The 26,864-nt window shown below is 43.9% G+C and overlaps 1 protein-coding gene across 1 annotated transcript; it reads right to left on the bottom strand.

Annotated features, from left to right (window-relative positions):
• Positions 1 to 933: 933 nt before the first annotated feature.
• ADPRHL1 (ADP-ribosylhydrolase like 1) lies at positions 934 to 25,189 on the bottom strand. Its single transcript, XM_040556721.1, has 7 exons — positions 24,706 to 25,189; positions 21,509 to 21,673; positions 14,566 to 14,691; positions 12,166 to 12,306; positions 7,618 to 7,745; positions 3,856 to 3,988; positions 934 to 1,967 (listed from the first exon to the last, which is right to left on the bottom strand). The coding sequence occupies exons 1-7, from the start codon at positions 24,917 to 24,919 to the stop codon at positions 1,810 to 1,812; spliced, it is 1,065 nt and encodes a 354-aa protein (XP_040412655.1). The 5' UTR covers positions 24,920 to 25,189; the 3' UTR covers positions 934 to 1,809.
• Between the last annotated feature and the right edge of the window lie 1,675 nt (positions 25,190 to 26,864).

Genomic DNA, 26,864 nt, shown 5'->3' with positions numbered 1-26,864 from the left:
TTCAGCAGCTGGAGAAAGATAGGAGAAACCAACACGATGTAGTCAATCACTCTCTGTGGAGGTTAGAAAGTGCTACACAGACCTCAGTTTTTGAACTTCTGAATTAAAACATGAGGTTAAACACCAGGGACAAATTCCATGCTTAATTCTTCTGTGTCATTTCATTAAGGATTCGAGATCTGTGCCCATGTTGCTGGTATATCAGAATCTCCTTCACCCAGTGCTACTGTTTACTTTAGATGCAGATGTATGCAGCTTTTAATTGAATCATAGTTCACTGGTTTTCTTAAGACAGAAAAAGAAAGAGAAAAATAGGAGGAGGAGGAGAAGGAGGAGGAGGAGGAGGAGGAGGAGGAGAAGAAGAAGAAGAAGAAGAAGAAGAAGAAAGAAGAAGAAGAAGAAGAAGAAGAAGAAGAAGAAGAAGAAGAAGAAGAAGAAGAAAAGTGAGGAGAAAAGTGAGAAGAAGAAGAAGAAGGAGGAGAGGAGAAGGAGAGGAGAGGAGAGGGAGAGGAGAGGGAGAGGAGAGGAGAGGAGAGGAGGAGAGGAGAGGAGAGGAGAGGAGAGGAGAGGAGAGGAGAGGAGATGGGAGGAGGAGAGGAGAGGAGAGGAGAGGAGCGGAGGAGAGGGGAGGGGAGGGGAGGGGAGGGGAGGGGAGGGAGGGGGAGGTGAGGGGAGGGGATTATAAGTTAGAGGAGAGGAGAGGAGAGGAGAGGAGAGGAGACTCGAGGAAGGAGAGGAGAGGAGAGGAGAGGAGAGGAGAGGAGGAGGAGAGGAGAGAAGAGAAGAGAAGAGAAGAGAAGAGAGGAGGGAAGAGGAGGGAAGAGGAGGGAAGAGAAGAGGAAGAGAAGAGAAGAGAAGAGAAGAGAAGAGAAGAGAAGAGAAGAGAAGAGAAGAGAAGAGAAGAAAGCAGTTGTAACTGTTTTCTTTCCAGGGTTTCTGTTTCTCAGACTTGTGAAATGTATCACAGCCGTACTGTTGACCTATTACAACTGCTTGAAGACCTCAGCCAAAAATTATGATACTGATACAGCAACATACAATCTGTTCAGTCTAAAAATAAATAATGATGCTTAGGAAATAGTGTAAGCACTAATTTATTTACAAATATTTCAGCCAGTTATATTTTTAAAAAAGTTTGTTCTGAAGACTGAAGAACAACAAAAGTGTAAATCAGGAAGTTTGGACATGCTGATGCTTTGCTGAGCCTTGGGGGTATTTTTAGTGTTGGCTTTTCCTTTTCTGGAAGCTTGTAATGTAACAATACCTTGCACAACAGCGCTGATGCAGGGATCAGCGGTTCATTAAAGGATAATCCGTGAGATATTAGGTTTACAAGTGTCACAGACACATTAGATTTGAGAACAAGGCAGAACAGCAGTGGTGAAAGGATTGTCAAATATACAGAGAATATCCCCATAAGTGGGCACTGCCATTAGTTTTGCAGGAAAGCATTAGTTCTGCAAATTAATTTTGTATGTGTAATTACTGGTCACAGCTGTTTAGAATGTGGTATTATAGCAAGTTAGACTGAAATCAATCAAAAGAGGTTTTATTTATTTTTTTCCATTTGAGATTATCTCATGGGTTTAAGTAGCAATCATTATACTCAGAAATCCCTACATCTGTAAAAAAAGAAGAACACTATAAAAACCTAGTTGCTCTTGAATTATTCAGCTATCTTCACTTGCACACAGTCTACATACAGCCTTTCAGACTGACTCTCAGCTAATTCCTTCATCGTTAAAGTCAGTCAATTATCTACAGGGTCTGATATAGTCTTTATAGAAAGAGAAAATGGCAGAAACTGCTTTACTTTTCCTGCGTGGACAGTCGGTAAAGGTTCTCGCCCAAGTACTCTAGCCTCTCCCTTTGCTCAAGGTCCTGGTACAAGCCCTTGGGAACCTTGCTCAGGCCGTACACCAGCCCGTACAGGCAGCCCGCGATAGATCCAGTCGCTGCGCTTTCTCCTGCGGGTTCAAGCACAGATGCAAAGTTCTCTTAGGGTCGCCTTTAAGTACAAAACCACAGCCCGCACTGCACAGGGGAGGAAGTATGAAGCCACTGATGGAGCGTGGAAAGGACATACTGGCCATGCTGGGTCAGCCCCAAAGGTTTGCACGACCCCGTGTCTTGTCTAGGGAAGAGAGTAACACCAAGGCCAGCGTACAGCAATGCCTCTGTGGTGTGTGCTCCTGAGCTAGAGTGGTCTCTCTATCTCCTGGCCTTCATCAAACCTTTTCCCATGGGTCTGTCAAGTGCTTGATCACTTTTTGAATGCAGGTGAACTTTTAGCATTTACAACATCCTTTCTCACTGTCTGAAAGGAGCATCTCCTTTGGTCTGTTTCAAAGATTTCACCTGCTCTTCGTATTTGATACTCTGTAGATCTTGTAGTGGAAGAGACAGCATAGGATTGATCACTCTGTTTACTTTTTCTGTGACGTTTGATTACACAGATTTCTATTACATTTGCTCTATGTCGTCTCTTTTCCATGCAGTGTGTGTGTGTGTGTGCATTGAGGTGGGGAGTGGGGAAGAAGCAGGACAGGACAGTTTGGTTTTGGCCTGGTTTTCCTGGAGGAACAAGGGACAGACGGTCACTCCGATGTGACAGTCATGCAATTCTGTCTGTCATGTGCTCACACACGTGGTTTATGAACCTGTTGATTGGTTTTGGAAAATGTGATTGAGGGCTAACACTAGTGGAGGATAAGCAACAGGGAGATGCATGACAGATGAGCTCTGGCTCACTCTTTGTCTAACATAATTTCAATCACCTTTCCAGCATTAGGAAAGGCAAGGACATGTCTGGTCAAATGAGAGACTGAGTGGCCAGAGGCAGAGGCAGGGGCATGGCCAGCAGAGTGGACAAGGTCATTGCTGACAGCACAGACTCATTACTAATTTAGCTTGGGGAAAACCCACTGCAACCCAACAGCTCTTACAAGCAGCTAGCTATTGGCAGGAACACAGGAGGGAACAGTAACTGCAGGAGTCCCTGCTACACGGCAAATATCCTGGTTTGGAGACTGTGTCTCCCATCCTAACATCACTGCATGGCACTGCGTGTGATTTAAAACATCTAACCCCATGATAAGTAGCAACAATGCTCATTGTGGTCCTTGTATGTTCATGTTGGCCAGACTCTGCAGTGAGGGGCCACCACCTCCCACCACCATGGCGCAGGTGTTTTCAGTGCTGGGATCATCTTCCACGGCTGCCCTGACCCAGGGCGTGTGGGTGCCAGTGAGAGAGTTATCTCTTGCAAAAGTATAGAAATAACTTATTGTGTGCCTCTAAGATTTATCTGGCAGGAACTTGATTGGGCACTGGTTTATTTGTCTGCCTTACTTGCCTTCACTATATACAGTTAAAAGGTGGCTTTGCCAAAGGTGCTCGTATTTTGGTGTAGAAAGATGCCAACCCTAAGTCATATTGGACTTACTTCTCATGCACCTCTGGCAAAACCGTGGGACTCAGATGAAGTAACATTTGACAAGGACCATAAATAGCTTGCACAGCAGCTGCTGCTAAAAGAATGTGATTGATGGCCCAGACAGGTTGTGGAGTCTCCCTTCTGGGAGATCTTCAAAAGCCTCCTGGACGTGGTCCTGGGCAGCCTGCTCTGGGTGTCCCTGCCGGAGCAGGGGTTGGAGCAGGTGATCTCCAGAGGTCCCTGCCCACCTCGGCCATGCTGTGATTCTGTGATGGTGTAAAACCAGGAGACACAGAAATAACCGGTGACATGGCAGGTTGGTCAACAGCGGCCATTCACAGGCAGGTCTCACTCCCACCTCCTGTGAGGACCCTGTGGCAGGAAGGAGCAGGGGATGGGAGCCGCGGCCGCGCCCTCACCTCCGTGGAACATGGAGCGGTTGCAGAGCTCCGTCCAGTCCCCGCCGCACCCCAGCAGGGCATCGTAGGCGATCATGGGGGCGTCATGACCCCGTCTCCCGCCCCGGCCTTCGGAGCTCCACCTCCGGTACGTCTGAAGGAAAGATAGAGTCATCAGGGTGGGACAACAGAAAGGGGGATACGTGCCACAGCTTACCACCCTATATCTCACTTGCCTACCCTGTCCCTGTGCCATGGGAGTCACAAGGAGGTATTTGGTACTCTTGAGCTTTGATCTTTTCTGCTCTGGGACTGTTTCACATTGAGAAGATTGATGGGTACCTCAACTGGGGCAAGTGTCCTGCTGCCAACTGCTGACATTTTGTATGGGTGTAAACAGCATATGGGTGCCTGAGCTTTCTGCTGATGACTGAGTGCAAAACAACTTCCTGCATATTTAGCTTTCTGAGAGCAGGCTCTGCTACACTCCCTCTCTCTCTGCTGGTTGGTCTCTTCTGGAAGCAGCACATCTCTCTGAGAGACAGAGGCCACCATGCCCACAGTAGAGGCGCTCCACTAGTAAGGACATGAAGAAACTTGGCAGGTCAAGCACTTGGCTTGATATAAGCAAGCCAAGAATGCCAAAAAGGATCAAGAAAGATTCTAATTTCACACCCTAGAAGTCCCTATTCTTTCAAAAATTAGGGTTGGAAAGGACTTACATTATCGTTCTTCTTTCTGCCTCTGGGAAATGTTCTCAGCTTCCCTTGTCACATGTTTGCAAAAGTTTAATTAGCCAAGTTTTATGTGGGCATTGAAAAAGGTTTGATTCGGTAATTTCTTTAGGGACTCAGTTTCAGGCTGTGTTAACTCAGGTCACTTTCTCTGACTTTTTCTTGCCAAGCCCATTCTTTCCCCTTCCATTGAACAACCTTGCAAATATAAGAAACACTTCTTTCCCAGGAGAAGAAAGAAGGAAAAAACAACCAAGCCAAACCAAACCAAAACACAGCAAGGTTTGCAAAAGACAGCTGGATTTCCTCTAGAGGAGGTACCTCAAGAACTCACTTCTACCTGCCCAAAATCCCCAAATGAACTCAAGACTCTGATAAATTTATCATTAAAAATAACTTCATTTAAAGGAAATTGGCAGCTTTCATTCCTGGAGTTTAAGTTGCGTTATGGTAAGTTAGTTGCAGCTGTTTAGCTGGCCTGTGGTTTCTGTGATGTATATGAAGATTTGCACTTATATCTACTCACTTCAACCTCAACCAGTATATACTTTGTTGTGGTTTATCTGCATTTACAACAAACAGGGCGGAGTTGGATTACTTTCAGTCTGTTGCCTTTTTTTTTTCTTTGCAAACTAAAGAGAGTGTGTATTTATTCTGTCCTCTAACACAAGCAAAATGTAAAGCCTTATTTCTGCAGTTTTACTCTGGTGGAGCAGCACTGACGCAGGTGCAACACTACCAAAGGCAAGCACAAACCGTGGAAGTGCTATTCTGGGTGAGCATGCCGGCGTCTCAAGTTTCGCTCCATTTAGCCCTCACGACTGCTGATGTTCTGCACACATCTGATGTTACCTCGCTTTGCTGGGAATTTTTTATTTGAGGAAGAGTGCTCCTGGGGATCAATCTGCACCAAGGCAGCATTTCTCAAACTTTTCAAAAGTGCATCCTTGCACTGTGATTGGCGACAGCCCAGCTTCCCTCGGCAAGGACAAGTGAAGACCACAGGGTGGATGGATGCGGGGGTGACTATGCGCTCCCTTCTGCTGCCCAGCCCTAGAGGCAATGCACACATCCCCTCCTCACTGCAAACCCCTGCAGTCAGTAATTACAGCTGCCTCTGCCTTCCTCACCCTGGAGCAGATGACCTGCAGCTGGCTAGCACTCCCTTTTCTACCATTTTCTATCCCTTTCTGAGCACCTTTTGTGGTGCTGGTTTAAACAACTTCATCTTAAGGGGACAAAGTCCCTCTTACATTTTGTTTGTCATGCAATGTGTCCAGCATTGGGAAAGTGAGCAGGGCAAGGGTGTGTTTGCAGAAGCAAGGCTGAACCTGAGTGCAGTGCAATTTCTGCCTATTTACTCTATATCTAACACGTACAAAACATATATTGTTGAAAAATGATTTATCCTACTATGAGCTGCTTGCCCACCTTGTGTTTACACATTAAAGAAGGGGTAATCTGTTTTTCTTCCCCCACATTTCCAGTTATCTCCAAGTTTAAGCTGTATACCTTTTTATACAGAATGCAACCTTTGCTGCTTAACGTTTGAAGTGCATTTCTTTTTTATAGAGGGAAATTGCCTTTGCAACGTACTCAGATCAGCCACGTTTGAGAGCTTAACTTTCACAGCTCCTGCAGCTGCTGTGTGCCTACAGAAAGGTGCCTCTGGTCTAGCAGGAACCTGCCCAAAACAACCTGCTGGTAAGAAGGGGCGACAGATATTTGTGGTTTATTAATTGCCTGCAGAAAGGCAATCAGACACAAAATGGTTTGGAGGGAGTGCAAAGGCAAACAGTCCTGGGAAACAGATAGGCAGGATGGTTGCCTTCTCTGTGATTATTCTTTCCATGGCTATAAACATGCTCAATTTGTAAGCAAAATGAGAGACTTCTGCCAGGTTGTGGTCTTTGCATGGCAGTGGAGTTCAAGCAACATTTTCCTTTCTTGTGCATGAAAATAAATAGTTTAGCAGATCGAGCTAGTTGGGTTAGGTTATACAAAGATAAATTTTGTTTCTGCATTAGGAATAAAATCAGTTCTCTCTTGAATACGACTGTGGGGATTCTATTCAGTTTAATCTCTCATTACGCTCTTCTAAGACTCCAGTAGAACTGGAAGAAACAAAAAACTAGCAAAAAATTCATGGCACAGAACTGACAAAATAAAGCTGGAAGGAGATCTAATCTAGTCTTTGTATTTAAAGCAATCTTTTTATTATCCAGTGTCAATCTATCTTCCATTGGCACCTTTCTCTGCATAGGTGAACACCTAAAAATATACAAAGTGGCTTCTCAGAATAGAGCTGTGCTGGAAAAGGGGATTGATTTATGGGAAAAGGTGACAAGAACCACATATTTTTTGCTTAGCTGCTAAGTGAAGAAACTTGAGAGGTGCCAGCACGTATCAGAAAGCTGTAAACACCAGTGAAGAACGGCATTATTTCTCCTGAGTTAAGAAGTTTTAACCAGAAGTCATAAGTCAAAAGAAAGATCACATATGCTATAAAATAGTATCCCATGAGATGTGGTGAAATACCATCTCTTGAGACACCTAAAACTAGTTGGGACACTGCCTGTGTTTGCAAATAACTGCTTAGGAGGGCTGTCTTCTGTTCAAAAGACCATAGCTACACCCAGCTCCTAATAGATTTCTTTGGGACTTGGGCCACAGCTTTGCTAGGCTCTCATGAGAGCCTCCAGCTGGATGTTTGCCTTTTCCAGCCTCAAACAGCCCTGGCTGATGGGAGTTTATTTACAAGTCTTGTACTTGCGCTGAGTATCACCACATTTGACATTAGGACTTCCTCTCCCACTGCAGGAACCTTTAGCACCTCAGGACTGATTGCAGCTGCTTTTTTACAACAACATTTAACCTGCACCAAGGATGGGAGTTTTTTATTCTTCCTTGAAAATTTAGGAAAAAAGAAAACCCAAAGACTTTCTCTCTGCTCTGGCACTGGAAAAAGTTGTAAAATATTGGTGTGTCCCTTTGAAAATACCTCTCTTAGTTCAGAGCCTTTCTGGGCATTTTCTGAAGTTGCAGTTACCTTTTCTCTCTCCTCTGCATCATAGTTGTCCGGAAAGACAGGTTTGTTCTGGTTTTCCTCATTGATTTCTCTCTCCTCCAAATAAAACTGCCACTTGGCTTCAAAGTAAAACCAGTGTTCCTGATATTCTGAATGCAAAAGAAATTAATCATGCAGTATTTCATCTCAGCAACATTTTCAGTTCTACTTAAATAGCTTTTAAAGAAAATGATCACATTGACTCATCTGAAAAACTGGTTATTTTCCAGTAACATACATTAAACAGGCATATATACTAAGTATGCATTTTAATATGAAGTGGGACATCTAACTGGAAAAAGAAGATGTGAAAGAGAAGAAAGTATTTTCAGAATCTTGTGCTATTTTTATGATATATTAAAATTAGATTAAGATACATCAAGATAAGATTTGGAGAACTTACTGAGGAACATTCTAAGAAAAAAGACAAGAGTCAACAAAAAATAGAGAGAAAAAATCAAATCTATGCCATTTTTTAAATTCCTTTACTATGCCTAAAGAATATCTAAAAATGCTTACATGTCCTAAATACAAATTACCTCCTACCTCAGTTATCAGTTTTTATTCATGCAATTTCTCTAATATTTCTGTTCATTACTGTGATCTTTCAGGAAACGGCTGATAGAAAGACCAAAATTTCCATTTTTTGTATATTATAATACTTATTGAACATAGTAAAAGGGATAAATAACACATATATCTACTATTTGTGCCCATACAAATAAGCCTTTTTTTAGTAACCACAGGTCTTTCTCCTTTTTTATGTCACTTTGAGAAGAGTATCTCTAATAATGTTTAACTTTGTGCATGCGAATAATCTTATTAAATTCAGCTTGTTTTTAAAACAATGCTCAACCCTTTATAAAGGCTTGAAAAGTTGCAGAAGTCACACTGAACATAGACACACACCTCTGCAGAATTTATGCCTGAATGAAATGCTGTCTGGAAAGCAGATGGGGGTCAGGAATTAGAAATCAGTGAGATGGACAAGACCTCTACGTATGCCCAGGCAAAGCAGTGAATCAGTATGGGACTACTTGTGTACAGTTTAAAATATAATTAAATGTTGCTGCTTTTTCCCTGGTTCTGTCTTTTCTGGTCACTCAGTTCTGTGCTGCAAGTGACTGAGGAATGTGCACACAACCAAACCATTTTTCTGAAGGATGTAACCAATGAAGAAAGACTGAGAGATCTGGGGTTGTTTAGTCTGAAGAAGAGAAGGCTCCAGGGAGACCTTATTGCAGCATTTCAGGACTTTAAGGGGGCCTATAAGAAAGATGGAGAGAGATCTTTTACAAGGGCATTTAGTGATAGGACAAGGGGTAATGGTTTTACCCTGAATTTAAACTTTTTTTAAGTTAGATATTAGGAAGAAATTCTTTACTGTGAGGATGGTGAGACACTGGAACATGTTTCCCAGAGAAGCTGTGGATGCCCCATCCCTGGAGGTGTTCAAGGCCAGGTTGGATGGGACTTTGGGCAACCTGGTCTGGTGGGAGGTGTCCCTGCCCATGGCAGGGGGGTCGGAACTGGGTGATCTTTAAGGTCTTTCCAGCCCAAACCATGCTGTGATTCTGTGGTTTTGCTTCTTTTCCTAAAAGGCCATAAAGGTGTCCTTCTTTGCTGATTAAGATCTTTAAAGCAGTTCAGTGCCAAGTAAACTCATCCAGGCTGACTTGCATGACTTGATACCTTCACAAAATTGTGCCTCCCCAGCCCCACACTGAGACTAATCTCCAACTATGTGGCCCTGATGACCGGGAAGCTAATTCTCAGAACTCTAAAGAGGGGGGTGTTTAGAAAAACAGAGTGAAAATGCACTAACAGCCATCAGACCATAGAGAGCATTTTAAGAGGAAAAATATAAAATCACAGAATCATAGAATATCCTGAGTTGGAAGGGACCCACAAGAACCATCGAGTCCAACTCCTGGCTCCACACAGGACCACCCAAAAATCAGACCCTATGTCTGACAGTGTTGTCCAAACACTTCTGGAACTCTGGCAGACTCAGGGCCTTGACCACTGCCCTGGAGAGCCTGTCCCACTGCTCAACCACCCTCTGGGTGCAGAACCTTTCCCTAACACCCAGCCTGAGCCTCCCCTGTCCCAGCTCCATGCCGTTCCCTTGGGTCCTGTCGCTGTCCCCAGAGAGCAGAGCTCAGCACCTGCCTCTCTGCTCCCCTCGTGAGGGAGCTGCAGGCCACCATGAGGCCTCCCTTCAGCCTGCTCTGCTCTGGGCTGAACAAACCAAGGGACCTCAGCTGCTCCTCATACATCTTCCCCTCTAGACCCTTCACCATCTTAGTTGTCCTCCTTTGGACACTCTTGAATGGTTTTATTTCCTTCTTATACTGTGGTGCCCAGTACTGCACCCAGTACTTAAGGTGAGGCCTCCCCAGCACAGAGCAGAGCAGGCTAATCACCTCCTTTGACCAGCTAGCAGTGCCGTGCCTGATGCACCTATGGGTACAGTTGGCCCTTCTGGCTGCCAGGGCACACTGCTGGCTCATGTTCAGCTTGCCACTGACCAGAACCCCCAGATCCCTTTTTGTGGGGCTGTTCTCCAGCCTCTCGTCCCCTAATAGGTACATATACCCAGGGTTTCCCTGTCCCAGGTGCAGAATCCAGCACTCGCTCATGTTAATATCATACCATTAGTGATTGTCCAGCCCTCTAATTTGACAAGATCTCTCTGCAATGCCCCCCTACCCCTGAGGGATTCCTCCCAGTTTGGTGTCATCCTCAAACCTTCAAGTCCTGCATCCAAGTCATTTATGAAAACATTAAAGAGAACTGGCGCTAAAGTGGAGCCTTGTGGAACCCCATAGTGACTGGGGTCTTCACTATCCAGTGAAGAAAAAATTTAATGGTTGAAGAAAACTACCAAAAAACACCCCATCAGTTAGTTCCAAAACTGCTTTTGAAAATGGAGATGACCCGACAGGTTGCTTTGTATTTTAAAGCAGGCATTTTCCACTTTCCTCTTTTCCACATGACCATAAAATGTGAACACCTCAGAAATGACTATTCTCTATATAGCACCTTGATAAGCAGGGGTGTGTGACTGTTGCAATGCACAGGCTCAGTAACAAAGGGGAAAAGCATATGCAGGAGATGTTGGTTGTGTGGACGACCTGTGACATGGTATGAAATCCTAGCCATCAGACCTACTGAGGCTCTGCCCCACCCAGTCTCATCCAGCCTGAGACTACAGTCACATTGAGATCCATGGGATATCTGTCAAGTAAATGCAACTGAATAGCAGGGAGGGGTGCTGAATCAAGCCCTCTGTGACTGAACATGGTGTTTGTTATCCAAGGGGGATAAAGAAGCCAAGAAAGAGTTTCCTAATCAGGAGGACCCTGTTTGGCAGGACTTCTTTGCAGTGCATCTCACCGGCCAAGGAGCTTAACTTTAATGCAGAAGACTTCTCTTGCTACCAAAATAGGACTAAGCTCAACAATACGGGCACTACCCGGACAGCGTGCCTCAGGAGTCCAACACACATACCTCCATGCAGAGGGGTCCTGCTATAGTGGAGTGACAGGGACCTGCTGTAAAGTCGTTCAAAGAGGAGCTCACTCACACTAATCCTGCACCTGCTCCTCATAGGTCTCATCTAAAAAAAAATCTTAGTGTGCAATGAGACGTGGTTGAAAATGCATTTTCTTTCAGGAAGGTTCCCTGCTTCTTTCAGGTTTTAAAGCAGCAGCTTTCCTTCCCATGTAAATCTTCATTTCTGGGTGCTTTTGATTATAGATTTCCACAGAATTCAGTCTTTCTCAACAGTCATCCCTTGAGATTAACAGGAAAATTTTCCTCAATGTTTTAATGTAACTATTCTCATCTGTCCACAGCAGGTCTCACTGTTACAAATGCATCACTCCCAGGCAAGAGGGAACTAAAACACCTTTGTCCTGAAGATCGCACCCATTAGTGAAGTAGCAATATCAAGTTGAACAGTTGTGGTCCACTCAGTTGTTTTAAAAAAGGATACAACAGGTTGTATCTTAAATATTTGTTCAGAATATCAACAAGTCAAATCTGCATCTGTGGTCAAAAGCTAACTCTTTGTCAAGAGGCATCTACAGGTGAACTTTTCCTGGCAAAATGAGAAAAGTAGTGGATTTTTTTATGGAAGATATTGGCCCATGCTAACGGATGGAAGGAGTGAATAATTCATATCTCAGCAGTCAGTTTGCTTAATAACCTGCTAACTAACAGTTCTTCCTTCCCCACCACCCCATAGCAATCTTTGAAGATTTATTAAAGATCAAACTGTGCAGTACGGAATTATCATTTCTCTTTGTATTTTTGCCACCAATATTTCAGACACCTAACAGATGGTATGAGAAGAAGACACCACCTGCAAAGAGCTTACAGTCTAACCAGACGATGCAGGAGGACAGCCTGTGGAGTCATGAGCTGGGGGAAAATGGCAAAAATGGGGAGAGTTAGCAGTGATGTTTCTTTAGTCTTTCTAGCTGAACATGTTTTTAAGAAAATAACTCTTGGTTCAGACATTACCTGCCATGTGGCGAATGGTCTTCTTACAGTATTCCTCAGCCATTGGAACGACCTTCATCATCTCTCTTCCCCACTGCACCAGAGGCTTCCCTTGTATTGCATAAGCCACAAAGAGAGCTGTACATAGGGACCCTAGAAAGCCTGGAATTAATAGATAAATATGATTATCACCATGTGAACTGAGCTTGTGCCATCCTTGTCATGTCCCTAGTAAAATCATTAGTAGGATGCCTCATGACTGTTGGGTAGATTAACAAACACACGTAACCTACCCCTGTCTGTTTACTGTCTGGCTCTTGGCATGTCAAGATTCTTGGCTAATACATGGTGTCCAGTGGTTTACAACTTATTTTGTATAGAAGAGTGCTTCTGTTCTCACTGGTGTAACATGACAGAAACTGAGGTAGGGGTCAAAAATAAACATAATCCACTAATGTGATACTGAAAGACTTCTAATTGAGGTCACATGGAATAACTGAGTTGCACAAAATGATTCAGTTTCAAGTTATATCACCTTGTTTATGGATTCATCCAGCTTAGTGGCTGTGGTTGTTGGATATAACACTTTCTGGTGCATTTTACTCTAGGGGGACAAATCTGTTCCATCTAGTTGGATCCACTTTCTTTGGTCTGTACTTGTCTTGAAGAAGCAGTTGTCTAAGTAATACATGTTGTCTGCATGTCTAGGTAGGTCTTCCTCTTCAGATACAAATATATTTAAAATTAACTTTTTATTAATGGGCAATCAACTCTTCAATCATGTCAGAAACAGAGAAGCATGTTTCTCATGTTTCTTGTGATCCTGGCATTTTGTCAAATGCAACAAAACCAACCTAGAGCAACATGCAAAAGAAGGCTAAGAAAACAACTCTATCATTGAAATAAGCCCCAGGTGAGGAGAATATTGTCATGTGTGCTTCTCTGGATGCACGGTTCAAAAAGCATTCTCTCGTGCATAGAGATAAGCATGAACTTGATGTGTTTTGCTGAAGGTAAACCCAAATTATTTTAGGAGGTTATGGCTCAAGAGGAGACAATTACTACTTCTTTCTGCCATGAGACTTGCAATTCTAGGTCAAGCCAAAGGCATGTCTAAGAGGTGCTTTCAGAATTATTAAAAAAAAGAAAAAAAGAGGCAGAGACAGCAAAAAGGGCCTCTCTTGGACAGACAGCATCTAACCCAGTTGCCACAAAGATCCTTAAGAGTGTCATATTCAGTGTGAGGGTGGCAGAAAAGGGTATCAAGGGCGAAGCCAAGGGCTAGGAGGGAGCACCAGGACAAGCCAATCCTGTATCAGTCCTGACTAACATTTCAGTTGGGTTTTCCCAGTCTCTGGCTTATGAGACTCACAGGTAAACTTTCCCTGGTACCTCTCAGGATGTTAGTGATGTCCCTCATGCCCCTTCCACCACTCTCCTCACTGCACCCCGCTGCGCCACTTGTCTCCTTTCCAAGCAGAAAAGTCTTTCTGGACTTAATTTATCCTCTTATGGAAGGCATTTGATGACTTTGATACTCCTTGATGCCACTTCCTGGCTCTAGTAAGTTCTTTATGAGGTGGGATACCCAGAACTACAAGCAGGCTTGCTGCTGCTAACACACCATGGATTTTGTATATTGGTTCAACAGTATTTTCTGCTTTGCTCTAAATTCTTTTCCTCTAATTTTGTGCCATCCTGCTGGATGTTCTGACTACTTCAGAGCAGTGAGCATGTTGAACATGTCACCCTTCATTATGGTTTTATTTAATGCTGTCTAAAGCAGACAGAATGAATACATGCTTACATAGCATAAAACTATCAGAATGACAGACTTGAATATTCAGAGCAACATTAAATGTAATTACTTTTGTTTTGTTTAGATAATAAATCATACTGTGTGCTAAAATGTGTGGAGTTAGAATTTTTTGGCTTTCTACCTTTACCTGCGGTGATTGGATGTGACAAGACCTGTCAACAGAAAAATATTATTATCCCCTGAACCATAAACTCGCATGATAACAGTGAGTCATATGGTTGTACATGAATCCTAAAATTTGATCAGAGCAAGTGACATGAATATGCTTTGGATGAGACAGGTTGTGTTTAGTTATTGGGATTTTAGGAAGGAGTACTCCTATGCTGTGGTTGCTGTTTGTACAATATACAATCACATACATAAGCTTGTATGTAGGACTTGGAGTTGGACTCAAGGAGTCCCTTCCAGCTCGGGATATTCTATGATTCTATGATTGTACAAGTGGTATATACATACATATACTGTCCAAGCAAATTCAAATGAAAGCCTTGGAGCCTGCAAAGCAGAAGCTACAAGTGGATTTACAGGAGCTGTGTTAGTACTCATGGAAGAGAAAAGCAACCATAGGCACTTCACAGAAATGATATGCCCGTCGACATTACCTGTAGGGTGGTTATGAGTCATTCGTCCACACTCAATGCTCACTTCAATAAGTGACTCGAGCCTTTCTGGTTTCCAGTATCTCATCCCTAAGCACATGGCTTTTGTAGATGCTCCAAATCCAGACCCTATAGTAAAACAACAATGGTAAACGTTTAAAAGGAGATGGATGATACGTAAATATGTTGATAAAATCTGAAGCAAGTATATATTATTATTTCAACACTTGTGTGGGAGCTCCCTAAGAAGTGGGAAAACAGCATGCAAAGCAAGTTACATGTTTTGAAAGTTTCATGCAAGGAATTTTGCCTACACACAACCATTCTGATATTACAAATTTATTCCAATACTACTACATTCCAATGTATTTTACCAGTATATTCCAGTATTCTCAAGTTCTATGAAGAGCATAGCAGGTACCAAAGAGCAGCATGCTAGCCTGTTACCAGTACGTTTTTTATTCAAACTCTCATGTCATCTTTACTCATCCTCAACTGACACCTCTTTTTTTCTCGTTCCAGATGCCAGGACTGGAAGCAGCAGTCTGTAAAACAGGTACACTTTTACTATGCCCTGATTTTAGTAGTCTTCCTGTTGAAAGCACATTACTAAAACCCTTTCTATGGGTATCACAGCTGATCTTACAGTTTTGTTGCATGTTTCATCCTAGAGAGCCCCACAGGTATTTCAAAAAATTTTCTATTAATTACAAAAATAATGTGTCAGTAAAAGAAATTAAAGAGTCCAAAGAGTAATCCTCCAAAGTTAGAAGGCAGAACTGAGGTTTCCTGTTCAACCTGAAGTCTGTGCTTTTGTGCACACTCATTATGGTACAGCCTGCACTTGTTGGAAATTTCTGCCTCATGCAGTACAGACATCATTTATTGAGTAGATAATTCAGTATTTCTTTAAATCCTCAGCACAGAGTGCATGATTCCAGGTGTTCGTATTTTAAACACCTCATTGAATGGAGAGTTAAATTTACTAACGAGTTTCTCTGCAGTACTTATCACAGTAATATCAGGATCCCACAGAAGTTTTAATGAGCTTATCTTCTCTAGGCAGGAGTGAGGTGATTATCTCCTCTTCACAGCTGGTAAGCCAATGCCCAAAAAAAGCATATACTCATTGCAGGGACTCATTCTGAGATGGATAGGGTACGATTTTTCAAAGTACTTAGGATTTTTTCAGCACTGCCTTTGCTCAGTCACACTTCCCAGTGACCTTGGGTAGAGCTGAGAGCAATCAGTGTTTCTCTGCTTGGCCCCTGCAAGATAAGGGGGGAATATTTATGCCACCTAATTTTAGCATCTGTGGAACTTACATTAGGAGCACACTCTTCCTGTCTTTCCCAGACAGGCAGCAGGGAGAAAGGTTGCCTCTGTTAGCCAGTATGATGGCAGAGGAGGAGGAATTCACTGGCCAGAGTGAAGCAGCAGATGCCAAGGAGCTAGGGTCAGTGCTTTGGACACCTACCTCCAGAGGAGCCCTCGGCTGCTCCCCAGGCTCTGCTTGCTGTGGCTGTGGAGCTCCAGGGGCTCTTCTAGAGCACTGTGCTCCCTTTAGTTTCATCCCAAGTGACTCCAGCTCGGGTGCTCCAAGATCATGAGCGTGATCAAAGTGCGATAGCGGGGGTTGCGGAAAGATCTGATGCAAAAGTACTTGCCTGATACAAACTGAAACATTAACACAAGCCACCCATTGGCATCTCCAAATGAAATACACACTAACTAGTATCTCACTTACTCTCTAGAGAGGGCTTGTTTTCTTCCCAGAGAGGACCTATCCTGAGTGGACACCCTGGTTAAGTGATCTAACTAGGTTAGATGAAGACATTTCTTCCTATCCTCCTGAGAGTTCAATGTGAAAATTTTTGAGTGCAGTAACTCTGCCACCTCTTTAACCTTAACAGTCTAAAACAGTCAAATATCAAATAAATATTACATGAAAGGAGTTTCCCAAATACTATTTTATTCTCTGCAGTCTCAGACCTTTCTTCCTCATCTCTTATGAGCCATCATGATTATAGTGAAAGAGATCCTCTCCAGCACACTTTCGGCCATTGCTCCTGGTGGACACCTGTGCTGCAAATGGCATTCTTTCCCTTGAGGGTGAAGAGGAATTGCAGAGACATCTTGACAAGTTAGAGGGCTGGACAACCACTAATGGTATGACATTTAACAAGAGCAAGTGCTGGATTCTGCACCTGGGCAAGGCAACCCTGGGTATATTTACAAACCGTGGAACAAGAGGCTGGAGAGCAGCCCCACAAAAAGGGATCTGGGGGTTCTGGTCAATGGCAAGCTGAACATGAGCCTGCAGTGTGCCCTGGCAGCCAGAAGGGCAAACCATACCCATAGGTGCATCAGGCACGGCACTGCTAGCTGGTCAAAGGAGGTGATTAGCCTGCTCTGCTCTGTGCTGGGGAGGCCTCACCTTGAGTACTGGGTGCAGTACTGGGCACCACAGTATAAGAAGGAAATAAAACCATTCAAGAGTGTCCAAAGGAGGACAACTAAGATGGTGAAGGGTCTAGAGGGGAAGACGTATGAGGAGCAGCTGAGGTCCCTTGGTTTGTTCAGCCCAGAGCAGAGCAGGCTGAGGGGAGGCCTCATGGCGGCCTGCAGCTCCCTCACGAGGGGAGCGGAGGGGCAGGCGCTGAGCTCTGCTCTCTGGGGACAGCAACAGGACCTGAGGGAACGGCATGGAGCTGGGACAGGGGAGGCTCAGGCTGGGTGTTAGGGAAAGGTTCTGCACCCAGAGGGTGGTTGAGCAGTGGGACAGGCTCCCCAGGGCAGTGGTCATGGCACCGAGCCTGCCGGAGTTCAAAGAGCATTTGGACAACACTCTCAGACACAGGGTTTTGGTTTTTGGGTGGTCCTGTGTGGAGCCAGGAGTTGGACTCGATGATCCTTGTGGGTCCCTTTCGACACAAGATATTCTATAATTCTATGATTCTTGTTTGAAAGCTGTCTTATCCACTACTCAGTTCCAGTTCCTCCAAGGGACATAATCCATGCTGGTTATTTAAAAGGTACGGGTGTTGTGCTACACCAGAGCTACAAATTAAAGAAAATTGCAGTGTATTCAAAGAGAAGGATGCACTACAGACTGGGGGTCTGAAGGTGGTTGCCTTTGCAACTTCGTTGTGTTCCTCTCTGTTAGAAAGCTGTATTGAAACATTTTGCAGAATTAAACAAGCAAACTTGTCAACAAAAAAAATCCATCACATGGAATAACCTCAAGCCTAGGAAGGGTTTCCTGTGATTAGTAGCTATTAAGTCCAGTGTATCGATACCATGTGAATCAATGAAGCAAGGGACAGCAAGATTAGTACCTACCAGGGATGAGATATACCTGTGAGAACATAAGGACTGTCCTCCACAGTCAGACCAAAGGTCAGCCTAACTCTGACAGTGGCCAATGGAGAGGATATTTAAGAAGGAGTAAAAGGAAAGTATAATGACACTGCCCCTTTGTCCTAACTATAGTGTTGAAAATTTCCTTTCGTGATCCAGCAGGCAGCTGTTTCTTCATCTTTCTGCTAAGTAACCCTGGAAGGATTTTCCTTGGGTGAATTTGCGCAGCTGTTTTTTGAACCCACTGGAACTGTATCACCTGCATATTCCCATAGAAAAGAGTTGTGCAGCTTAATTAGGTGCTGCATGAAGTCCCTCCTTTTACTTGCTTTGAACTCATGACTTGTTTTCATCTGAGGTACCTAGTTCCTGTACTGGAAGAGACACGTGAGTTTTCTCTACCTGTATTAACGTTCTCCAACCTGTCTATGATTTTGCAGATCTACTTCAGACATTAGTGTCTTTGGAAACTGTTTTTGACTAACCCAGTCATCCTTCCTCATGTCCTTTCTAGTTCTCTTACATCCCTTTGTGGGGAGGGAGGGACCAGATTACATATAGTAATCAAGAAACAGGAGCTATGGATTTATATAGTGGTGCCAGCGTGTTTAGTGCTTTGTTCTCTGTTCCCTTCCTAGTCATTTCTAATAGTATATTAGTTTTTTGGCTCTTATTGAGCACTGAAGTGATGTTCTTATAGAACTATTATAGCTCCATGATCCCTTTCCTGACTGGTAATAGTTAGCTCAGCAACTGCAACCGTGTATATAAAATTAGTATATTTTTTTTCCCATGCATATTACTTTTCATTTACCTACACTGCATTTAGTTCTGCTATTGCATCACAGTTATTCATCGCTGTGAGGATCTTCTACAGCTCTGCACTTTATTATTTTTGACAGCAGACTTTGCTGACCAACTATGTACTTGTTTTTTTCAGATAGTTTGTGGACATGTTGAACAGCATGGGGCCAACACAGCTGCCTCTTTCTCTCGGGAGAAGACAGACTGCAATCTCCTGCTCTTTGTTTACTGTCTTTTAACCAGTTATCTATGCTTATGAGAGCCTTTCCATCATTCTTAGCAACTTATTGCCTTGTCACTTGGTGACTTGGTCACTTTGGTGAGGGATCTTGTCGAATGTCTTTTGGAAATTCAAACAGACTGTCTTTACAATGTCTCCTTTGTTCTCCAGTTTCTAGGCTATTTCATGAACTTTCTCACAAATTTCTGAGGTGTGACTTCTCTCTACAAAAGCTGTGTCATGTTTCTATGAAAACACTATATCATCATCATTCATGCACTACATTATTTTCTATTATTACGGAATTCCTTTACTTTTTTTTTTTCCCCACTCTGTATAATAATGCAGATCAGCTTAATGGCTACTGAGCTCTCAAGAGGATGCCTCTTTTGTGACTACAGGCTGTTCTGCACGAAAACTTAGAGCCTGACTCCTTTTACTTCCTGTCCCTCTACAGCTTATCCTTCTCTTCATTTTTGCTCCCCACCATCCTGCATTTAACTTGCACTTACCACCATTGCATACCACCATCAAAAGACACTGTTCATAAGCACCACTAGAGCAGCTGGCTTCAGTAGCTGCACAAAAAGTCATGCTTGGATGCTGCATGCTCAACCTGAAATACATTTGATACAGGTAGAGTCAAGCTGGCTTTTAAATTGACTTTTGCAGTGGCTCCAAAGGCACATTTCTGGCCTTATTCAGATTTCTGGTTTTGCTCTCAACCATCAGAGATTCTCTTCTGAACAATTCAAGTTTTTAGTAATGAAACAAAGCATTTTGACCACCTCTCAGAAAGAGCAGACTCATGTGTATCAAAAATTTAAACAAATACTAACAATAAGAAGCAAACACTCCTTTCAGCCTAGGGTTTATCAATGACATAATTTGGATATGAGCTCTTAAAATGGAAGGTGTTGGACAGCCTTGGACAATTCTTCTGGTAGTCACAGGAACCCCATCGGCCTTTAACATAGTTTGGGTACCGCTGCATGATTGTGTTAATGAACCTGAGAGCAGGTGGCAAAGAGACACACAGGGCAATTTAACTTAAGAGCTCAATGTGCTGGCTATACCCACATAAATTTGAGCAGAGGAGCTTCATATAAGCAATTTGAAATTACTTAAGGTACAGTTTCACTGTTCCATGAAGGCTAGCACATGAATTTTTGCTAGAAGTGAGATGGATAGAATGATCATAATAAAGCAGCATGTGGGTTCCAGCCCGTCCAAAATATCACCTCACTGTTAGACATTGAACATGATTTTTTTTTTTCCTTAAGAGGAAGTTTGTGGAAAGTCATTTTAAAAGTTGTGTCCATAGCAGTGTCAGGCCCCATGGTAGGCTGAGCATCTCCAACCCAGGTGACCGGTACTTTTGTTCTCAGAGTGAAAAAAAAAAGCTACTTAAGATGTTCAGGATGGCATTTTTTGGACCAGATGTAGATAGTGCATTTTAGCTGCCAGGTCTGAAGGAATTTATTTCACGCACTTCTAGCCCAGAGTATCCTTCAGCCATAAAAGGCTGGGGAGAAGGAAGGCTAAAAGAGGAGATGTGGCTCCAGTACCGCAACAGGCTGGGGAGCAGCCGTGCTCCACTCCTGACAGTGCTGAGAGCTGCTCAGGGCCAGCAGCAGCTCCCACAGTTATTTTGACTGAATTTTACTCACGGTCAGTCAGAAAACACATGGCGACTGCCAACAGGGCCCTTTCTCAGATCCGCCTGGCGAATGATGGGGTGGGCAGGGTACACGTGGAGAGGAGCCTTCCCCTCCCAGCAGCTGTTGTAGGGGCGGGGGCTGAGTGGGTGATGGTTTTTGTATCAAAGAAAACTGACTGCAGAGACCCAGAAATAGCCATGGCATGGTGCCACCGTGTTTTTGTCACGGCGTTGCATCAACGTGCAATGCCGTTGAGTGGTGCCGATACATACCACAGTGATACCACACCACGCTGACACGGTGCAACGTCTATATTATATGAGCTGCCATCGTCGTGTGGCAGTCTTTCATGATTAATTGCACTGCTTAGGTGTAGCTGCATGCATGTTATCTAGCTTGAAGTAGAAATTCCATTTATCATAAAATGAAATAATCACAAAAAGAAAGGAAGGGTCATGGGGAGGGAGACAGTGCTAGGACTATTAGGAGTTGTCAGCAAAAGAGCTATAGTTCCTAGCATTGCATCCTCCTGGAGAAAAGTAATGTATGACTGGAAAGATCCGCAACTACAAACATTTAAATAAAAAAAAAAGGCAGAAAATATTTCTTAAAATAACCATTAAACTCAAGGCCAAAGACCTGGACCCCAAGGCAGTGAGCCAAGAACAAAGTCTCTTTAAATAGATGTTAAACAGGGAAAGGCTCGTTTACGAGAGGACATAGTGCCCTAGAGCAGGAATTCCTGGCAGACCTCTTGCCATCCCCAGGCAAACATGGAAATGTTTCAGGGGTAGCAGCCTTTGATGCCGGGGAGAGAAAGGAAACAATTTCCCCATAGCCCCAAATCTTGAGAGTGTGCACTGTTCAAGCCAGCATCTCTGAATGGGAAGCGGTACCGTACCCTTTTCGTTGAACGGTGTGTGCCAAGCGAGAAGGTAGTTGTCTGGTTTCAGTTCCCTGCAGCCTTCGATGGTAGCGGGGTCTGGCCGCCTCCCCGAGAGCTTGTCAACAGCGTCCACGTAGCGTTTCACCAGCTCGCGGTACAGGTCTTCCAGACACCAGTAGTCTGGGCAGAAGGGGAATAAAAGGTTGTCATACAAAGACAAAAGAGAGAGAGAGTGCTGAAAACAACCGCAAAAAGCTAGTTATGGTTTTAATAAATGTTCCTACTCCCACTTCCAGTATATCGGGTCACCTTTCTGGTGCCACACTATAAACACTCTTCCACCCGTGAGAGCAGGCTGGAGAGAAAGTATTCTTGTCTCTCCGTTTTTACATTTTCCTGCTTTCCTTTTCATTTTTAATTCCTTTAATTGAAAAGATGGGAGTGTTCTGCTCCTCGACAGGAGCTTCTCAGGGGTTGTACCTCGCCTTGGGGTGTGTGGTGCTCGCCGAGGTGTCTCACCCCCAGGGATGTGCCGCCTTGGTGGCTCTGCCCGCGCCTCTGCGTTCATTTGCAGGCGTGAATCCACATTAAAAACAAAGCTCCCCCCCCCCACTTTTTTAAATTACCACAAAATATTTTAATGAGATATGCAGAATAAAACACAAAAGCAAATCAGTGATCCCATTTGTAAGTTTTTCATGTGTTGGGCTTTTCAGGTGTTGGGCCTGAAGAGTCCTGCCCTTGGTTCTTACTGAGGAAAAGCCTCCACTGACTTCTCCTACAGCATTGTACACAGCAGGAGCTGAGGAGGCTGTCACGATTTGACCATCTATATGTTTCCAGCGTACTCGAAGAAACCCCTCCTAACACTTGGGTTGCCTACGGATCAAATGACATGGTAAGGGAAGTTCTAAAAATACCTTCTAGCGTTTTGTCAAAGATTGGTGATTTCCTGAAATCCACAGAAGAGGTTTAATTTAAGACTATGTTTGGAGACCCATAGCCAGAGCCACTCTAAAGTGTCATCTATGCAGAGAGATGAGGAGAAAAGACACAGGGTAAAACCCAGATTCCCCTCCTTTCACAAGAAAAATGCCCTATCGATTACAGTGGCCATCCTACTTACAGTCCTGGAGGAACAGGGTAGTTTCAAGCTGCTGACTCTTTCCAGATTTAGGAATCAGGTGTCAGTTTATCCGGATATGAGCCAAGAGCAGGATTTACCGCTCGGCAGCACCCACAGAAGCGCTGTCCCCAAAACCAGGGTCCCTCGGTCCAGCACTGCCAGCTGCCTGAGCCCACCACGGGTCCCTCATGTGGGGCCAAGCTGGTGCCTGAGCCATCAGCTAAATGGGGCAGGCTTCTTCAGACATGAGTGCTCATTTCTTAAAATCTGTGTTTAATCAGAGAGGAAAAGGCTTTCCTTGTGGTGGGGGTAGGTCCCCTGCCTTTGGTGGTGCTGGTTTTGTTCCTCCCTCACGGGACAAATGACTCCCGCAGGTAGATATTTCATTTGTCCTTCGCTCTCAGATCAAACTTTCCGTCTGTGCACAGGGTGGATTTGGGGCCAGTGCCAGCTGGCTTCAGCCTCACAGAGCTACCTTTGCCTTCGTGGGCATCACTCTGTTGGCTTTGGGGCTCTTGTGGGTGGGTCCTGCCTCCCTTTTGGGAAGCAAAGGAAAGGACTTGATTTCCCACACTCATGAGCATTGCTCTGAAATGAAGGTTTCTCACTAAAATTTCCCTCTCCTTCTTGTTGCTTTACCACCAGCCCACACCAGCGTCTTTTTTAAAGCCCGTCTGATCAGAACAAAGAAACGAGAGCGCAGGATCAGCACAGCTGATGTGAATTATAGCGAGACCTTATTTTTTTCTTTAAAGAAGGGCAGCGCTCCTGTTGTAAGATTTATTACTGTACAGATAGCCAGATAGCCCGACTGACTTGACTACCCGTAAGTTATGGTCTTGGAGAGTTCAATAAGCAAGAAACATATGATACGGATTTAATCATAGCCTATATTCAGAAATATGTTAGTCATCTTTTTTCCTTCATAGGCTGACATCTTGCCCTTATCTTTAGTGTATTAGCTACCCCTTAAACCATTGGCTAGCTAATAGCCAAGCATGAAGTGCCCGACACACTCTTCAACTGATCTCTACACGCTAAATTTAGAGCACACTAGAAGCAGGCAGAGATAAAGCAGCGAAACAGAGGCACAAGTGAAATTTCATTGACTTCAACAATACTTAGCTACATTGCATTACTTTTGCTAGCTATCCAGTGCTGCTTGTGTTAGGAGAAGTCACGAATATTTCTAGAGATTAAAAAAGTTGATTCATTTTGAGGAGATAAAAAATAGCTGCTGTCTTCTGATGTAGTTTTGATGACAATCATGATGTCTCAGTTTTAGCTCAGTGGGTACGGTGTTGATACAAATATCGTGACATCTTACAAAAGACTGCTACTACCTTAAGAAAAAACAAATGTTCTCTCTCAAACTGTTGTGATTTTAGAAGGCTTATATTAATAATTTTCTCTATTCTGATATACTTTATTATAAACATCTTATTTTAGAAAATGTTTTTGGATTAAAGATACAGAGCTCTCCCTACAAAGCAGCTTGCTCCTTTTCTGGCTTTGCAGGCACAACCCTGTGCCTGCAGGGCAGCAAAGAGGCGATAGCTCTAAAGATTTTAGCCTGGATGAGATACTGAGGGTACTCCACTCCAGCCTGGAGCAGTGAGCACACGGACATTCAAAGTGCACTTGGAAAAGCTCTGATCTTTTATAGAAGAATTTATAAGGTTATATCTTCTAGGAGATCTTTTATAGAAGAATTTCAGACAGGTTTATTTCTGCTGGCTATTCCGTTCCCTGACATACGCAGTGTACACACAAACTATTTAATATTTTTGCTATTATGCTGGACATGCAGTATTTTAAGTCTTTAAGCTTTAACCAACTTCATAAACCTAGACAAAGTCCAGGGAGAGCCCGTCCACATTTAAGAAATCAAAATTCCTGTTTGTGTGGTGGCCACAAGTTTATGCTCGTGGAGGAGATGAGCTAATACACATTATCATTCACATCAGCAGCATTTCTGACACATTTTCTCCCGACTTCCACAGCACTCAGGCTTGTTTTAAGGAAAGCAGCAGCTCTACAGCTTTGTTCCTTGCCAGACTGCAGCTGTGAGTCCCGTCTTACCTACCTGTGATGACAGCCTCTGCTGTAGCCATGTGCATGAGAGTGTTGTCACTTACTGGCCATTTGTCTGGAGAGAGCACCAGGTTCTCAAGCCCTCCGATTTCCTTCAGCTCCTGCTGGATTTTTGCGCCTAAAGCATTGTCTTGTCGGGAGAAATTTCGGTAACCAAGAGCATCCCCTACCCCGGCCAGTACAAGCGCAGCCTTAAATTTATCCATCCCCGAGACACTTTTTGCTTCCCTTTTTCCTGAAGCAGCCACTGAATCTGGATCTTCCTTTGTTCCTTTGCCTTCGGCTCAGCTCCCCCGACACTTTATATCAGCCATTGTGTCACCCCGGGAGCTCTCTCTATAAGGCAAGAGCTTCCTTTTCTGGCTCTGCAGATGCCATCTCTTGTCTGGGACCCAATGGAGAGGAAATATTTCATAAGCCAGGGATTTTGCAGGGGCTTTGTTCAATGAAACCGCGAGAGCATGCCCACAAAGCGAAGTGCAAAAACATCGTTTCTGCAGCCCAGCACAAAGCAAGCCAGGAAATACTTAGCCCTACCCCGTGTAAGTAACTCTACACCCAGAAAAACAGATGGCTTCACAAGGGTGTTTATTTATTTAATAACTTGCAAATTAATATATTTTCCTCCACTTTTCTGATACTCTCAAGTCAGTCTCCCTTTCAGGGACTGGTCGAGAAGCTGAAAGCCTGGGATAAAAGAGGTTTCTGAACTCAGGAAACACAGGAACGATGGCTTAGGTGGCAAGAAACCCGGTAAAATGCAGTAGACCTCTCACATTTCTAATGCACATCTCCAATGGCAATATTTCATCAACAACCTTCTTGCTCTGTTCCACATATACCAATTTGTTTAGCCAATTCACTGCACCCTGATGAGCACTCAGCAGGATGCCAGCTTCAGTCCCACATCTCTTTCTGCCTGGCAAAGAATGACTTTTTCCTAGGACAGAGCTTAGGTGCAGCCCACATTTGGACTCTGAAAGGAAACTATTTGGAAAGATATATTTAAATGGCATCCTGTAAATCTAGGAAAGCTCACATATGAAGAAATCACGCTCAGTAAGAACTTAGTTATATTAATACCGTCCTTCCAAACCTGATACTTGGGAAATTATCTGCTTCATTCTGTTACTGCAGTTTTTCCTGTACTTCTGCCATGCAGTGTAAGAAAAGGCTTTGCAATCTGGCAGCCTTCTGAACATGTTTTGCCCACAAATAGGTCTCTGCGTAGGCTCAGGGTCTTCCTTTAAGGGGTCTATGGAAACTGCCTCACATTGTGGTCCTGAGTTGCTACTCATGCTGCCCTAAGGATTCACAAATTACTAAACTTTAGAGGTAGAAATACAAATGTAAATATAAACACGTAGATATACAGAAAGCTTTGACTTAACTTCAGTTGGCTTGACTGCGATTGTGATAAAGGATACCTGGGGAAAGATCTTTGTTTTATCTTTTTTCAGAAAGCAGTACTGATTGCTGTTCAGATGGACAAGGCCAGCAGCATAGAGGATGCGCTCTGCTATCTCCCAGAATGATAAGCAGTTAATCACAGTCTGGGTATTGGACATGAGTAAGAATACCACTGTACTTCTCAAGGGACTTTAATGCAGTTTTTGACCACTTGGATGGAAGATAAGCCTTGCCATCCCTGTTCTACGTTATAAGAAATAAGATGCAGAAGTGGAGGAAGTAGCCTTGGTTAGTACACTCTTGTTTTACAGATTAGGACTTGGGTAACAGAGGCTCCGAGTTTTAAGAAGAGGACACTGAGAGTGTTCAGGGAGGTTGTAGAGTCTCCTTCTCTGGAGATATTCAAGGCCCGTCTGGACGCCTACCTGGGCAGCCTGCTCTAAGGAACCTGCTTTGGCAGGGGGGTTGGACCCGATGACCTCTTGAGGTCCCTTCCAACCCCTACACTTCTGTGATTCTGTGTCTTCTTTACTAGGAAGGAACCGCTCTGAACTGAAAAAGCACAAAATAAATAGCAATTATGCCTTTGGGACAGGGACACTACATAGGGATGAGAGGCGATGCAGGGCCACGAGCTCTACAGCATGGCTGTGGGCAGCTTGCTCTAGAAATGGCTTGCCATGAGCATCGTGGGTCTGAAAGAGAACATTCAGATGGAAAACTACAGCCAATTTTTACCAA

The sequence above is a fragment of the Cygnus olor genome, chromosome 1 (genome assembly GCF_009769625.2).
Source record: "Cygnus olor isolate bCygOlo1 chromosome 1, bCygOlo1.pri.v2, whole genome shotgun sequence".
Classification (NCBI taxonomy): domain Eukaryota; kingdom Metazoa; phylum Chordata; class Aves; order Anseriformes; family Anatidae; genus Cygnus; species Cygnus olor.
This window is presented reverse-complemented; position numbering and strand designations above follow the sequence as displayed.

Excerpts from the sequence above, each read along its gene's own strand:
- ADPRHL1 (XM_040556721.1), bottom strand. The coding sequence starts at position 24,919 with ATGGATAAATTTAAGGCTGCGCTTGTACTGGCCGGGGTAGGGGATGCT. Across the intron at positions 12,307-14,565 it reads GACTCATAACCACCCTACAG|GCTTTCTAGGGTCCCTATGT; the intron begins GTAATGTCGACG and ends TATTAATTCCAG. Across the intron at positions 1,968-3,855 it reads CCGCTCCATGTTCCACGGAG|GAGAAAGCGCAGCGACTGGA; the intron begins GTGAGGGCGCGG and ends TTGAACCCGCAG.